The sequence below is a fragment of the Cryptomeria japonica genome, chromosome 7 (genome assembly GCF_030272615.1).
Source record: "Cryptomeria japonica chromosome 7, Sugi_1.0, whole genome shotgun sequence".
NCBI classification, from domain to species: domain Eukaryota; kingdom Viridiplantae; phylum Streptophyta; class Pinopsida; order Cupressales; family Cupressaceae; genus Cryptomeria; species Cryptomeria japonica.
In genome coordinates this window covers 770,493,319-770,511,419 of record NC_081411.1, presented here as the reverse complement: position 1 = coordinate 770,511,419, position 18,101 = coordinate 770,493,319, and the positions used below count along the sequence as shown (strand labels likewise).

At 33.3% G+C, this 18,101-nt stretch overlaps 1 protein-coding gene across 1 annotated transcript; it reads left to right on the top strand.

Annotated features, from left to right (window-relative positions):
* Positions 1 to 7,013: 7,013 nt before the first annotated feature.
* On the top strand, positions 7,014 to 11,291 carry LOC131076545 (alpha-humulene synthase). The gene is made up of 9 exons (XM_058013782.2): positions 7,014 to 7,194; positions 7,308 to 7,492; positions 7,572 to 7,687; positions 7,989 to 8,233; positions 8,371 to 8,462; positions 8,569 to 8,658; positions 9,702 to 10,059; positions 10,396 to 10,644; positions 10,735 to 11,291. The coding sequence occupies exons 1-9, from the start codon at positions 7,090 to 7,092 to the stop codon at positions 11,029 to 11,031; spliced, it is 1,737 nt and encodes a 578-aa protein (XP_057869765.1). The 5' UTR covers positions 7,014 to 7,089; the 3' UTR covers positions 11,032 to 11,291.
* The last annotated feature ends 6,810 nt before the right edge of the window (positions 11,292 to 18,101 follow it).

The window sequence follows — 18,101 nt, the reverse complement described above, 5'->3', positions numbered from 1 at the left end:
TAAAACGCCTATGGAAGCATGGTCAGGTCACAAGCCTTCATTGAGACATCTTAGAGTTTTTGGTTGCGAGGCATATGCACATGTGCCAAAGGAGAAGCGAACAAAGTTGGAGAACAAGGCTGTGAAATGTATCTTCATCGGGTATAGTTATGGTGTGAAAGGATACAAGCTTTGGGACCCTGTTGCACAAAAGGTAATTCACAGTAGAAGTGTTATTTTTAGAGAAATTAAGTCTCCTTCTGTTACATTGCAGCCAGAACAGACTAAAAAAGAAGTTGTATCTGCTACAAATTGGATGTTGGCTTTATTTATAAGCAAGATTTTGAAGGTTAAGTTCTGGCTTTTTAACATTTATGCTCCGTCAAGAATTCAAGGGAAGAGTAAGTTATGGGGTGAATTAAAGAGGATTTCTTCTCCCTTAAAATATGGTTCCTTTATTATCTTTGAGGGTGATTTTAATGCTATCACTGATTTAGATGAGAAAAGAGGAGGTGTTTTCCCTAATAAAAGGATTATGGATGACTTTGGGGATTTTATTTCTGATTTGAGCCTTTTTTATTGTAAGTCTTAGAATGGGGTTTTCACATGGACAAACATGAGAAGGGATTTTTCTCAGATTGCTGAGAGATTAGATCAGTTTTTGTTATCTGAGAATTGGATTGATTTAGATTTTGCATTCTTTTCCTCTATTCTACCGGTCTTGGGTTCTGATCATTTTCCAATTTCCCTTTCAGTTATTGAGGATAAGGCTTCTTTTAAGTCTCCATTTAAATTTGAGCCCATGTGGTTTAGGGATTCTTCCTTTTTGCCTCTGCTTATGAAATGGTGGAATTCTGCTCCTTTTTGTTCTGGGTCTCGTATGTTTCAAATTGCTAAGAAGTTAAGTTATTTGAAATTGAATATTAGGGAATGGGATACCTCGCATTTTAAGAACATTTTTCAGGAGAAACAAAGGATTCAAGATATGATTGAGTATCTTAATACTCATGTGGTTCAGCATGGTATGGTGCCACAAGTTTTTGATGAATTGAAGTCACTAAAATTACAGCTTGAGGAGGTGTTAGCTAGAGAGGAAATCTATTGGAGACAGAAATCTAGAGAGTTATGGCTTTTAGATGGTGACAGGAACACAAAATTTTTTCATTCTTCAACTAATATTAAAAGATGTAAGAATAGGATATCTTGTATTCAGTGTCAGAGTGGGAATTTATTGACAGAGCCAGAGGACATTGCTTCAGAGGCAGTTAGGTTTTTTAAGTCATTATTATCTTCAGAAAATGGAAATCTCAGCAATGATATTATATCTAATATTCCTCCTTTAGTATCTTTGGAAGACAATAAGATGTTGATGTCTCCCTTTTCCTTAGAAGAAGTTAAGAGTGTTGTCTTTGCCATGAATCCAAGTAAAGCTTCAGGACCAAATGGTTTTACTCCTTTAGTTTTTTAGAAATGTTGGGATTTTGTGGGAAATGACATTTTATTGGCTCTCGAGGAAGCTAGGAGAAATAGGTCTATTTTAAAAGAACTTAATACTACAATGATTGCAAGTATTCCTAAAAAAGGGGATACTAAGCCTTTTGCTGACTTCCACCCCATTTCTTTATGTAACGCTTTGTATAAGATATTTATGAAGGCAATTTCCCTTAGGTTGGCAAAAATTCTACCTAGGATCATTTCATTGGAGCAAGGTTGTTTTGTTCTTGGAAGGGAGACGAAAGAGGGTGCAATTGTAGCACATGAGGTGCTGCATTCTATTTCCACCCAAATAACCTTGGCCATGATACTTAAAGTAAACATGATGAAGGCTTATGATAGAGTAGAGTGGGGGACTTTATGTGTTGTTCTTGAGAAGTTAGGTTTCTCCAAGGCCTAGGTCAAATGGATTCATGCATGTATTTCTTCTGCAAGATTCTCGGTTTTAATTAATGGTTCTCCTTGTGGTTTTTTCACTTCCTCTAGGGGTTTGAGATAGGGAGATCCCCTTTCTCCCTTTTTGTTTATTCTCCTAGCTGAAACTTTTAGTTGGGATATTAGGACTGCTAAAGTGGGGGGGCTTTGGAAAGGTATAAGGACTCAGAATATTCCCCAAAGTATTTCTCATTGTCTCTTTGCAGATGATACTCTGTTATTTCGACATGCTTCGTTAGTCGAGGCAAAAGTGATTAAAGGAATAATACAAAATTATGCATCATTTTCTGGTCAGAAAGTGAATGGTGATAAATCAAAGGTTTTTTTCCTTAATACATCACAATTGGTTCAGCATAGGTTGCAATCCTTTTGGGGATTTGAGACTGGAAATCTTCCATGTACTTACCTTGGTATTCCTTTCTTTGTTAAACAATATAAGATTGGTTTTTGGGATAAGATTATTTTGGTCATTTCTAAAAGAATTCTCTCATGGAATCATAGATGGTTAACTTTGGCAGGTAAAATTGTTCTCATCAAGTCTGTTTTGAATGTCATTCCCATATATCTCATGTCTATTTTGAAGTCTCCAAAAGCAGCTATTGTTAGTTTACAAGATACTCTTAGAGATTTTCTTTGGAACAATAGTAAAGATGGCAAGAAGAAACTCCCTATAGTTGCATGGGATAAGGTATGTTTGCCTAAGGAACTTGGGGGAACAGGAATTCGGAGTCTAGAAAATCAGAATTTAGCCTTAGGTGCTAAGTTGGTTTGGAAATTATATGACAAATCTAGCTCCTTATGGGCAAAAATTATGTTTGCCAAATATTTAAATAATGGACCAAGAGAGTACATTTTTAAAGTCTCAAATTTGCCTTCGAGTTCTGCTATTTGGAATTTCCTTTGTAAATGTAGATCATTTATTTTCCCTCATCTCTCATGGATTGTTCATAATGGTAGAAAGGTCAGATTTTAGGATGAAGTATGGAATGGACACACACCTTTGGTGAATATTAGGGATTGGTCTCCTCTTATCACTATTCTTTCCTCCCTTTGGGGTGTTTTTGTAGCAAATTATTTTGAAATTGTGACTAGTGGACCCCTTAAGCTAGCTAGATGGAAGTCGATTGATTTCTTAGATGTTGATCAAAGCATGAAATTAGATTTTGAGAAGATTTTGGGGGATAGAATTGTATTTCTTTCTGATTCTGAGGATGAACTTATTTGGACAAAGAATATTTCTAGTAAGTACACTATTAAAGATGGTTACAACTCTCTTATGGTTGCTAAAGATTTATCATCTTGGCCTTATAAGTTTTTTTGGCATTTGGCTTGTCTTCCTAAAGTTGGAGCCTTTGCTTGGTTGGTAGTTCAGGACAAAGTCCTTACACATATGAGACTAGACAGGCTTGGTATTACTGTTGTTTTCCCTTGTGTCCTTTGTAACAAAAATTTGGAATCTTCTTCACACCTGTTCCTACATTGTGATTATGCTTATGAATGTTAGCAGTGGTTGTTTGAGAAGTTAAATATATCTTTGTTATTGGTAAGGATCTCACTTCCCATTTTAGATCTTGGCCCTTTATGTTTGCCTCATCTTTTTATGCATGCCTTTGGATCATATCTCCATCTATTGTGATTTGGAATGTTTGGCTAGAGAGAAACAATGGGATATTTAAAAAAACAAGGTCTCCTATGTCTGAGGTTCTATTAAAAATTGATTCTTCAATCTCTGAGGTTTCTTTGTCGTTTATTTATAAGAATTTGGAAAATCTTAATTCTTTTTCGCACTAGGATAGTAGAGTTACTAGAGTTTGGAAGATGTTGTTATTTTACCCTCTCATGGTTCAATTTTAAAAAAGAATGATGCAATAGGTAAGAGATGCTCTGCTAGATGGAAACCTCCTCCGCAGGGGCACTTTAAACTGAATTTTGATGGGGCCTCTCATGGTAACCCCAGGTTGGCTGGGGTAGGCATGGTAATTTATGATCACAATGCAAATTTTATTCAAGCTAAGTGTCATGCTATTGGTTTTAAAACTAACAATTATGTGGAATTTCATGCTTTGTCTTTTGGATTGGATATGGCAATCTCTTTGGGAATTAAGGACTTAATAATTGAAGGTGATTCTATGGTGATTATTCAATGTGTTATGAAAAAGAAATCAAATTGTTGAAATTCGTAGTATATACTTGATCCCATTTTACAAAAATTAGAATTGTTTGAATCTTTCTTGGTATCCCATTGTTATAGAGAAGTTAATAAGATTGCTGATTATTTGACAAATTTAGCCATTGATAGCAATGCTAATCAGCGAGAGGTGGGTTTTGAGGAATTCCTTCTAGGGTATGGGAAGGTTTGCAACAATATTTATATGATTTTCTTGAGTAATGTTGATGTAAAATTTTATGATGATAATTATTCTCGCTTTCCCCTTTCATTTCAAGTATTCATGTTCGTTGTTCATTGTCTAGAGTAGAGTTCAAGCTCATGGTATTTGATACAATAGTGTTTTTCCAAAGGTTTTTTGATACTTTCTTTTTTGGCAGGAAGGTTTTTGGCTCATGGGATTTGGCACAAGGCTTTGGAAAATTTTGTCTTCTTCCATTGATAGCAACTGTGGAGTCTACATTTGAAAATTATCCGATGGGTTTTTTTGGCAAATTGTCATATGGGCTCTATGCAAAACTGATATTATATGTGTTGTGACCGCATTTTGTATGTGGTTTTGGATGGGGTGTATAAACTGATCCGTTAGATACTATAGGTTTATTTTATGAGCTGTAACCAGAGGTTTTCTTCCCAAGATTCTTTCCTCTAGTATGCTCTTTGAATCCTGTGTAAAAAATAAAAAATATTAATAAAAAAATTTAGTGGAATAATCCACTTTTATTGAAAAAAAATAAAAAATTAATAACCCAAAAAGGGTAAAAAAGGAATTAAATAATAAGAATAGCCAATAATTAAATAAACTATATGGGTAAATACTTAATTAAATATAAATCCACAAAACAATAATATAAAATCAATAATAATCAAACAATAGAAAATAAATAATAAATATTCAAGTAAAAATTAAACCACAAGGCAATAATAGTCTAAAAGAACCAATTAAATATAAATCCATGAAATGAGCATTGATAAATAATAAATCCCAAATAATAATAATCATACATTAATATTAAATATTAATGTCATCCATTAATTTAATTTTAACACTTAATAAACTATACAATTTAATTAATTAATTATTAATAAATAATCACAACTCACAAGGCAACCCAACATAGGGTTGAACCAACATACCACATAACACTAACCGACGACTCAAGCCAAGACACTAACTGATAAGGGTATCAACTTAAGCCTAGAGTGTGTAGAAAGAACTCATATCACCTCCAATCAACTTGCCATTAGGATAAAGACATACTCAAATTCATGAGATCAGGTGGAATCGATGTTTAGTACCTGCAATCCTACAACCACCATTATTCATAAGACAACATATACAATTGCATAAATCATAAATAATCAGATAAGTGAGAGAGAGTTGCGATGTCATATCATGCTCGTAACAAGTAGTATGGCATTGCCCCTATCACGAAAACACTAGTAAACAGTCACGACAACCATATCATCATCTCATCCAATATAATCATGAATTGGGGTTAGCACTAACAAGATGTCATCATATCATCATAGGCAATATAATCCATCAATGAATAATGAGTGCATATAAATCATCAAATGTAAGTCCATCCATCACAATAATCCACGATATATCATCATCCATATAATGTATCATATGTCAATACAAAATGTCTAGCATCATCTATAAGTATACGAAATATAGATTAAACCCATAAGTAGAAATCAAACATCACAAAACATTCTAAATAAGTCTATCAGTGCAAAAAGGGAAGATGCATGCTAAGAGATATCCTATTTTGATATGCCTATTGTTTTAATAAAAAAAGTTTCTCCAAAATGATAACTTTTAACATCTTTCACATGAAATTTGTAAAAAATAAGTATGCTCATTTTTATTTATTTAATTTTTTTTCATTTTTTATTTTATAATTATTTAAGAATTATTCTCTTTGTATGTATTAAAAATTACTCATTATATCAATTATTATCTCTTTACAATCACTATTTTACCACCATGTTATTATCTCTGAATCCAAACTACAAATAAATTATTAATTTTATCTCTTTATAATCACTATCTTGTTTATCTCTCTACAGTTTGATTCATCTGAATCTAGAATAAAAACAAAGACGTAGACAGTTTGATTCATATGTTTTTTGAGACTGCAAATTCGTACTCTCTTCTTTTGTGAGACTCTGTAAATAAGAAATAACTTGCAAACTCTTATACTTTTACTCCTCGCAATGGCAGTATAAATAGCATTATGCTTGTAAATAAACTTCAGCTAAATAATTAAGCTCCTAAACTTCTGCGCATTTGCATATAAGTAAGCTCCTAAACTTTCGCGCATATAAATATAACCGACAAAATTGTTCAGTTTAGTTGAAATTTGTGGCTGCTGGCTATTCAGTCATACAAAGGACTTTTCACCCAAAGGATGTGAAGGTTTGGAAGATAATTAACAATAATCTAAATATATGTTCCATCAATCACATTGTTAGAAACAAATACAATAAACAAAATAAGAGTGACTTTCTTTGACCACTTATGAAAGAAATGCCAGAGGAAAATTTCATACAGGCAGACCTACAGAACGGTAGAGACCGAATTCTTCTCTACTAGTCCAATATAGGCAGACCCACAGAACAGTAGTATATGCCAAAACTTCATATTCAAATCCGAATTCTTTCTCTACTAGTACAATTTAGGCAGACCCACAGAACAGTAGAGACCGAGTTCTTCTCTACTACTACAATTTAGGCATGCCATAAAAATAAAAATCATGCTTGCCCAAATTGGACGTCAGACCAACACAGCAGTATATGCCAAAACTTTCACGTTTTAGACTCCAAATTCGTACTCGCCTCTTTTTTCAGATTTTGAAAATAAAAAATAACTTGCAAATTGTTATACTTTTCCTCCTCGCGCTTCCAGTATAAATAGCATTAAGCTCCAGCCTAGAAATAACCTACAAGTTCTTTAGTTCACTTGTAAATTTGTGTGGGCTCAATCATTTTAGAGTGTTTGTGCAATGTCTAGTTTGAAGGGAGATGCCATTTCATCTCGTAAATTACCAGATAATGCTTTCAATCACTGGGATGATGGTTTTGTGCAATCTATGGAAACACCATATCTCGTAAACTTCTTACATGATATTATTATTTCTATTCCCATCAATGAGTTTCTGCTGTTGTTTTGTTCTGTTAAGTTAATTTTCTTCATTGCTGATTTTTTAAGTTTATTTTTCAGGCATCTGAATACCGTGAACGTGCTGAAACACTAGTTAAACAAGTAAAAACCTTGTTAAAAGAAATGCAGACTGGATCTGATGGCGATCTAATACAGCGTCTTGAAATGGTTGATGCACTGCAATGCCTCGGAATAGATCGATATTTTCAGGATGAGATAAAAGAAGCTCTTGATTTTGTTTACCGGTCTGTCAAACTGTTAAATTTAGATTGTCAATTGTGATAGAGATATTTTGTTTTCGCCATTAACAGTCTTGTAATACAGATGTTGGGATGGAAGTGTGGGCATAGGAGAAGGATCCGAAAGTTGTAGCAGGAATTTGAATGCTACAGTTTTAGCACTCAGACTACTTAGACTCCATCGTTATCATGTCTCTGCAGGTACCCAAATAATTCAAAAATGTACTTTCGACCTAGTTTTCCATCAAAACAACATTTTCATTAATTTTTTTATCTTTTATTATGTAATATATAAAAGATTGTTTCTGAAATTAATCAGAATCGATACATTTAATATTTACTCTCAGTGATCTATCATCTTTTTTCTATAATTAAATGTAAACTCAAATATGTTTGATTTCAAAAAAAATCTTTCAGATTTTATTGTGCTTTTAAAATACTTATTCTTTCATTGTCTGTACTTGAATTGATTGTTTCTTAATTTGTCATGTACTATGAACAGATGTGCTGCAAAATTTCAAGGATGAAAATGGTCAGTTTCTTAAGTGTGGAGGGAAAAATGATAATAATATGAAGAGCAGTGGAGAGGAACATGTGGTGAGAAGTATACTGAATCTTCTCAGAGCTGCAAGCGTAGCATTTCCTGGAGAAACAATTATGCAAGAGGCTAAAGTGTTTAGCTCTCTGTACCTTAAGCAAGTATTAAAAAATATTGAAGATACATATAAAAGCAGTCTTCTAAAAGAGGTAATAAAGTTTATAAGCAAGATTGTTTAAATTTAGAAGTTATTGAGTAAAAATTCAGAGAATAAGAAATAAATTCCAAAATTAGAAAAGTAAAATTTAAAGTTTTAATTATTATTTTTATTCTGTTGTTTAAATAGGTGGAGTATGGACTTATCTATGAATGGCCTCGTACTTTTACTATATGGGAGGCTCAAAATTTCATAGAAATCTATGACTTAGATAATTCCAGGTAGAGTTTGTTAAAAATATTATTATAAAAATATTTTTCTAAAGTTTTAATTATCAAAAGATTTAATGTGGATTAATTTAAGTTTTTTTATTTTAATTTTCTTCAGGTTAAAGAATGTTAAGATTTTGGAGTTGGCAAAATTAAATTTCAATATATTACAATGTGTGTACAAGATGGAGATGAAGACACTCTCTAGGTAAGTATTGCCATCAAGTACATTTAGTCATAGTAGATAGATTTTAGATTAAATAATACATTTCAACTTATTAAGGATGACAAGTAAAATAAGTAATGAAGATATTTATACTTTTGTAGGAAATAAACAATACTCTAACTATATGTTTCAACCACCACATTATTAGAACTTATGGGTGTGAGACCCTCTTCCCACCTTATCTAATAAAAAATAATCACATTGCTAGAAACACATAAACTAAATAGAGTGACTCTCTATGATCACATATGAAGGAAAATGGAAGAGAGAATTAAAGAGGGGGCATTTTATATGTAACGAGAATGAGAAAAAACTAGAAAACGTATTTCAATTATTCTCTCTTATGGTGGAAAGAGAAGGGGGAGTTTGGAGAAAGTGTAGATAGATACCAATAGAAATTATATATTGTAAAATTTACAAAGTTATAGATTGGGCTTGGAATAGAGTTGTTTGTTGAGTGTTGTCGAGTTAGTCTTAAAATATTTATTAGTGGTTTAAATTTGTAATTCTATTAATCACTCTTTAGTAGTATGTCATATGTCTTCTCTTTATAACCTTGATACAATTATAAAAAATATTATAAGTTTTGATAAATATCACCATGAGATATAGTAATAGCAAAAGTCACATATGATATTGAATATGATAAAGAAATTATTATAATGCATTTTCCAATAGGGCATACACGTTTAGTTTACTTACCAATTTAAAAATGGTGATTTACTTAAGGGATGGCCTCCTAAATGGAATTACTAGAAAAAAATCATTTAAAAAGGGATATACAAGTGAATCTTACAAACCAAATTTGCATGATAATGTCATGATAGTGTCATGTCTACCATAGCTAATTTGAACTATCCATAATTTATACATCATCAATATAATACATATGGGTTTGTGAATAGGCTTTTGTGTGGTCATAATTTTTTACATAATGATTTTTTTTTAATTTATATTTATAATGCTTATTTTTTTCAATTTTTCTAAATTTTGTTAAAAAATACTAAATGATTAACTTTATGCAGTTGGTGGCAAAATTCTGGGATCTCAAAATTGATAGCACTTAGAGAGCGTTCAATTGAGTACCTTTTGATGGGAATTAGTGTTATGGATGAGATGGAGTTTTCTAGTACCAGAATTGCAGTGGCCAAAGTAGCAACCCTTGTCACTATACTCGATGACCTTTTTGATGACTACTTAACTCTCGAACAAGTTGAGCTTGTTACTGGGGCCATTATTCAAGGTTGGAATGTTTCACTTATACAGAATCTTCCAAACAATTTCAAAAAAATAGTGGAATTTGTTTCTAAAATAGTTAACGAATTGTCAAGTGATGCCACTAAAAAGCAAGGGCGTGATATGACACAATTTATTGCAAAAGCAGTACGTATACTTCTTCAAAAAATTATTTTTAATTTTTTAGTATTTATCCTTATTCATGCATTATTTAGGGAAAATAAAACCATGATTTTTCAATTAGATTGAATATTTGGTATTAATAAGAATTTCAATGCATCATTGCACACTTAAATTTGAGTCAATGAACTTTTACAAATGTTAAATTTTATTCTATTAATGATTTTTTAATTCATAATGGTAATGTTCTTTTTTAAATAGAAAGGTTCATTATCACCATATTCCAAGTTGAAACAAAAATACATAGATCATTGAATGAAATTATGAAATAAATTTAAACTTTTAAAATGTATTTTGGTTTAGTGGGCAGATTATGCTGAAGCTAATTTGCAGCAAGCACGATGGAATAAAAGTGGATATGTTCCAACCTATAATGAGTACATCAATATTGCTAGAACAAGTGCATCGATTGGACCACTTTCATTGCATTCTATCCTCTTAACCACCATTTTAGCAAACAATGACATTGAGAAGATATTCCTAAATCGATCAAGATTATGTGAGCTCGTATGGTTATCTTTACGCTTAGCCGATGATGCACAAGATTTCCAGGTTTTTATTATTTTACTTAATCTCACCATTACATATATGAAATTATGTTATTATGTCTTTAATATTAACATATATCTTACTATATTGAAGGATGAGAAGCTTCATGGACAAACTGCCTCAGCTGTTTCCTCATATATGAGGGATCATGCTGAATGCTTAGAAGATGATGCATTATGTCACATCAATTGCCTTGCTAATCAATTGATAAAGGAATTAATGTGGGAATTTCTCAATCCAAATAAGAAATTTCTCGACTATGAGAAGTTATGTTTCAATCTCAGTAAAGGAATACAATGTTTCTATGTATTTGGAGATGGATTTACATATCCTGAAAAGGGGATCAAGCAGCAAGTATTAAAAGTTCTTGTTGATCCTGTGAAAATATGATGTTTCTATCATCCAAAAAGATAATTCCACCTTTGTGATATACCTTTTCTATTCCCTCAATCTTATCATTTGTAATGGGTTATGAGTAGTCATCTTGTGGCTACCTTAACTCTTAATTAAGTCATGTGATCACTACTATATTATTATCTAGTTATGTAGGCTAGTCTAAGCATTATATATTGGTATATAAGTCAGCCTAGGTGATATTCAAGGCATAAGAAAGTTATTTATTGCAGGTAATAAATATTATTTAATCACTAGAGATTGTGAATTGTGTTCTCATTGGATATATTTGGAGGTTTTCTCCCTTGAAGTGGCTTGTTATTCTTAGCTATTATCAAGTATTTTTAAAGTATTTTATATTATATTCTTCTTTTGTGAAAGTTATTTCATTACAAAAAATTTAAGTAACAAGTTATATCCTTTCAATATACATTCCTAATAAAATTTATGTGCTTCTATATTGTGTGTCTATTTTCTTCTGTTACAATATTTTCATCATTATTATGTTTGATATATATGTTTAGTTAAATTGGTTTACATTTAGCATATATGTTTAGTTACATTGGTTTACAATACTATTGTATTTGGTTAGTTTAACAACCTAGATTGATTTTCATTGATATTAAATTCTATATGTGTGTTGATTGACATTGGTTTTATTTTTTACTTCATTTCTAAAGACTAGTTTATCTCTTCACCTCATGGTACATTTGCATATCTAGCTTGAGATAGATTTTATATTATATAACTTTTTATGTATCTTATATAAATTTTACATAAATGGTAGTCAAATTGAATATAGGGAATGTTATATCTAAATTTTCTATAGGCATTTTGAGAAATTACTTAAATTTTACTACATTCATAATTTTTACAATTGTTTAATGTTTAAAATTTATTCAATTATAATAAATTTTTCATACATATAGGAAGGATTTGAAATTGTTGAGAAATTAAGAAATTTGATGTTGAACTTAAGATAACATAGAAAAAGATTTTGTTTAAGAAAGAATAATTTAATTTTTGATTCAAAACATTATATGTAACAACTAATTTATATGGATATATAGATCTAGATCAAAAAAAACAAGCAGGGCTCTTAAAAGAAAAAATATTTAATTTTTAAACAATTACATAATATCCTTAAATAACAACTCAAACAGCTAAAATAGGGTAAAAATTTATTCAAACAAGGAAATAAATATAGAGCCAAAAGGGCCACAACTCCAACAAGAAAAAATTACATAACCCTGTCAACATCTACTAAAGTATCCAACGCCTGAGACATTTTGGAAGATAACTGCTCCCTATCCACTATATTCTAACCCTACCTATGATCAGAAGCCCATTTGGCCAAACATTTAGCAACTCCATTCCACTCCCTAGGAATATGACAAAAAGTAACAGATTCTAAGGAATTGCACAACCAAAGAATCTATCTAATCACCGCAGCTAAATGCCAACTAACCTTATCTAACTGATGCTCAATCAACAAAGTCACCACCACTTGATAGTCTGACTTAAATATAATTTGATTCCAATTGAGAGCACAACTACGCTCCACTGCATGCAGAAGGCCAAGAGCCTCCATGAGATTATTGGTATGGTAACCCTTGTAAACAAAGAAAATAAACTAAATATCTCTAGAGTTGTTACGACCAACCCCACCAATACCAGCATGGCCAAGATTCCCATGAGATGAACCATCAATGTTAATTTTCAAGACCCCCTTAGGAGGAGGAGACCAGTGACCAAGCCTATTAACTCTCTACACTAGATGGCAACATCTATTTCTCATGAGCTGCCATGTATACTGGCCCCTAGAAGAAGGAACAACCCCCTAAAGAGAAAAATTGAGCTAGTTACAAATATTAACATCTCAAGGATCCACACCCCGCACAAAGTCACACTTTAGCAAGACAGTCTTGTTGGAATCCAAGAACATTGAGAGTATTCTATTAGTGAGATCAATTCTAACCTTATTAACAAAGTATTTCAGTAACCGGTAACCATAAAAGAGAATAACAACAAGTAGAAATGATGCAACCACAAGAACATACACCATAACACGGGAGTTTATACGTGGAAAAACCTCAAAGAGGAAAAGCCATGATGGGATTGGTGACCCACAATATCTATCCACTGGCCAAATGAATAAATATTACAATAGGGGTCTGCACATGTAGGAAGGCCAACATCCTAGAGCGCACTGCTCATCACAAAAGGAGCCTCACTAACTACATACACCAAAATGGAGTTACAAACAAAATTTTGAACTCAGAGAATGCATCTACTATGCTGGATTATTTGCGGTTCAAGCACTGTCTGTACCAGTTCTCACTATGTCCTCCCTTACCAGTAACTTACTTCACTTCCCAAACCTCTAAACCAATATCCAAGACCAACTATAGAATATTATATTCGCATTTAGTCGATCAACATCACTTGCTTAATATCACATCACTATATATTTCATACATTATAAAAATAACCTAACCGGACTGACTTAAATACCCTTCCCAATCATAAACATGAATGTCTTATGTCAAATTACAATGATATTACAAGTTATTTACATGTTGGCATAAATAAAAATAAATGCATTAAACGTCATGACCGATGCCACTGATCGTTGCCATGTAAACCTGTCGGATCAATTTCCTATGTCGACCTCATATACCTGGTTTCCCTTGTCTATCGATCACCGGTTCCTTTGTCTGCTAAATGAATTGAATGTCAGTTTCCTAACAATGAATACTGGTGAGTACCGATTAAGTTCCCAACCCAAAATGATCTGTGTTGGCATCAATGAAAACACAACTAAATCGGATGAGTTTTAATTGCCAACAATCTCCCCCTTTGGCATTGATGGCAACACTCTTGTGAAAAATGGATCGCTAAAGTATTGTTTTGGTTCCTCCCAAAACTAATGACCAAAACTGACCCTGCTCCCCTTGAGCCATATACATTACTTCTTATGTCCCTTAACATTTTTCACATCAACCTCTCCCCCTTTGACATCAATGACAAAGACGGGGTAAATGAATGAAAGAATAAAAGAAAAACTTTGATTAATTACCGGATCTATATGTGCTTGAAAATGTCTAGATAAGCACCCTTCAAAAATGTCAAGTGTCCCAGCTAGATTTTAAGGTACTCAAAATTGATACTAGCCCATTCAACATATAAGCATGAATTTCTAACTCAGCTAGGTCTGCTAGTGTGGGCTTTCCCATCTATTCTCTACACTCTCTCTTATAAAGCAATAAGTATTTAACTGGGGACTAACCAATCCTCTCAACTCTCTAGCCCGCTGAATGATACTATCCTTATCCTTCTCCAAGGCTGAAATCTCATATTCAAAAAGAAAAATTCGACCATCAACGAAGTTGGTCAATGACTCAGTACCATCAAAACTGATTAGGAGTTGTTCAATTCTCTCCATATCCTCCTTTATTTTACTATCTAGGTCTGTTGTTAAATGTGATGTGCTAGAGAAAGACCGATACATATGACTACACTAAATGAGGGCCTCATCAATCCTTTTTAATTCTTCAGTCAGTTTAGTCTTATCAAATACAATCATATTATCAAAAGTTACCAATATAGTTGCATTGTACCTCTCTATTAACTGTCGGTTTGATACCTATTGAGAGTTTTAAACTCTTTGGAAATGTGCTCTGTCAAACTTTTCAATTTGTCGGATGGGCTTCCAATCTGATCTACCTTATACTCTAGTGCAAGCAGTTGCAAAATAGGGATGGCTTGTTCAATGACTTTCTTGTCTTCTGATCCTTTCTTCTTTAACTTCTGAGCTGCAACAAACATCAATTTAAAAATTCTCAGTTGTTCAATATTCTTCTATCCAAAATCAACTTGACCAGATGAGCCAAGTGCCAACAATGAATGACTAGACTCTCCAACCTGCTAACTGGCACTGGTGGCTTCACCACTTGGTGTAGTAACCTACTCAACCTTAGCCTCTTCTATATATACATTTATTGTCGGAGGTTCAATATCCTCTTATAGCATCTTCGATATGTTTCCCTACCAGTATATCAAATGCCCATTGAGTTTTATCAGATCCCAGTAACTTGTTCAAAAAGAAAAGCATCAAGCAAACAACAAGGTTTCCATACCGGAAAACACCTTTCTTCTCACCCTTAATCTTCCCTAGGTTTAAAATTAGCTCATCACGCATCCATTGACAGAGATCATACTTATCTTTTTCTTTGACCATCTTATGAGCACAGTAAATGCATGAACTGGAAACAGAGTTCAACTGATTTGATTGAGTTACCTTGTAATCAATGAAGGTAACCAATGATCATGCTTGCAAATTGAACAAATTTGTCTCTAATAGTGCTTATCCTCATTGACCAGTTATCAAAAGTTGCACCGGTTAACTTTTCCACCTCATTGTTATATATTTTCTTTTTTCTAGGAGTCTGACCAGTCTAGGGAAAACTAGTGATTGCACGAATAGCCCCCTTGGTGATTTTGTAAGGCCAATCTAGCCACATGAAATCCCCATGGACATGGCTCAACACATACCAGATCATTTCATCTTCATCTTCTAAAATCTCCAAAATGTCTAGGAAACCCTGATCCTTCAGAATTTGGAATTCTGATTTCATCGATCCATTCTTGTCTAGCAGATTTGTCATGTACATTGTTTTGATTTCAGCAGAACCTAAATCCTCCAGAGTGTAGTGAATATATGCACGAACATCTTCAACATACAAAACTCCATCTGGAACCCTAGAATACGCGTCGACTGAATCATCAACTTTCACAATCTGAGGGCATTTCTTGAAAACCAGATGTTGACAATCCTTGATGTGAACAACAACAGGGGTAGCCAGACATGTACCAAAGTGGGAGTTGATCTAGAAGCCATTGCAATCAAAAGATAGCTTGGAAACTGATAAAAGACCTCACAACCTTCGTCAATGAAATCTCTTGAAAATCTACTTTGAATGCACTTGAAATTGCTTGAAAATGATTTTGATCACCTTAAATCACCTTAAACTCGCTCAACTTCACTCTAAATGTTGTGTGATAAAAAATGAACCAACATTTCATTTTTATTCTGCAAAAACCCTAACTTCACATTGACATAAATATGTACCAATAGATCATACCAGATTCAAAATCCATAATCTCAGTACTGAAAAACCTTCAGACTAACTTCTCCAAGATCTGAAACAAGCTTTTAGACTGCTACTAGGGGTAATGCAAGATCTATCATTAATTTTCCTCCCCCTAAGGCTAATGCCTTAGTTATCAAATGGGCTTCCTACCGGTGTAGGAATATTCTGCTCTATCAGTTGAGTAACTGAGTTGTTTGTCTCTACTGATTGATCTTTAGATCTCCTAACCCATTTCTTCTCATGCTCCTTCCTGATATCATCAACCTTCTATTTTACTTCCTCATCATTTCCTACCAGATTGCTCTTGCTTCTACAAAATTTAGCAAAATGTCCTATTTTGTTGCATGCATAGCAAGTGAGATTATTTTTCTGAATTGCTTTGTTGTATCCTTGATCATTCCTCGACCTGCATTGATTTGCCATATGTCCAAACTTTCCACATGCATGACATCTCACATTCATTCTACAATCTTATGTCCTATGATCATACCTCTTACAATTTGAACACTGACTGAGAAATGAATTATTATTCTGATTTGCTCTATTTCTACATTGACTTTCTCTATGACCAAATTTATTGAAAACAAAGCATCTACCATTAAATTTATGTGCATTGGGTTGCCTTACTAATGATTTTTGGTTTCAGTTAATAGGTTCATTCTCCTTCTGACCGGTTGCTTCAACTTCATTTGCAGTACCAGAGCTTTCTCCATCCTCAAATCCAAGACCTCTAGTGTCTCCCTTGCACCTTTGACCCTTTAATAGCTCATCAAGCTTTGCAGAACTGGCCTTAAACTTGTCTTTATACTCATTAGTAGTATCTAGATCTCCACTTAGGACAATTATCAATCTTTCCAGATCCTGCTCATTATTATGGGATTGCACCAATTCAGTTCTTAACATATCATTCTCATGTGCTAGCCTAATGCATTCCTCATATCTATCTTTCATAGATCAGCCAATATTTTATTCATTCTTCTTCTGGTCTTCAATCTCCTTTGACATCCTCATAGTTAGGGCTTGCATCTCATTCTGTTGGCATTGAGAAAACCGGTTAATCTAGAGAACCGATATATTTGCTGAGATTTGTCATTGATGTCTAACACTGACTGGTGGAGTGGTGTATCTCAATAGCAAAGGTGTTGACTTGTAAACAACATGGAAGCACCATAAGAGATAGATGATCAAGGTTTAATTATCTCAAGGGAAGACAAACTAAGCTAACCAGTTTGTCACTCAAGAAGATTGGTGTTGAGGTCAGATCTTCAAATTGGTCATTCTGATGATGATAAAGTCACAAAAGGTGACTTAGGAAAGAAGGCTTGAGGTTGTATGCAAACTAGAACCTCATTGGCAAATAGGAGAATAGGCTTGATGGAAGCACTGCAAACCGGCATCAAAGGATGAACTGGTTATGAAGAGTGAAGTGGTATACCAGTACATCGGTAAAGCAAAAAGAAGATAGGTGGTCACCATAAATCTTAGAGAAGTGATCCGTTACACAATTGTGATGGCAAAAGGTGAGCTGGTGAGCTTGTGTCTATGCCAAACTAAAGGTTGGTGAAGTCAACTTCAGTCATCATGCAGTTAAGCCATGATTACTTGCAGATTTTTTTGATTCGCATTTAAAAGACTGAACTCGACCCAGAAGTCACTATTTTTGGGGGATGCGGTGGTAGAATTAGTTGAGTAGTTGTCAGAATTGTTGCAGGGCATGCAAAGAAAGAGTGGGAAGATTTGAATTTTAAATATACCAAAATCTATGATTGCATTGATTAAGGAAACACTTGAACATGACGACAGAGAATGTATAAAGTATTTTGAGTTCATTCAAAATATTCTCGACCATAAAATTTGAAAAGTGCAAATCCTGTGAGAGGCAATCTGAAGTGCAGAGTGAAGTGTGAGGAAGTG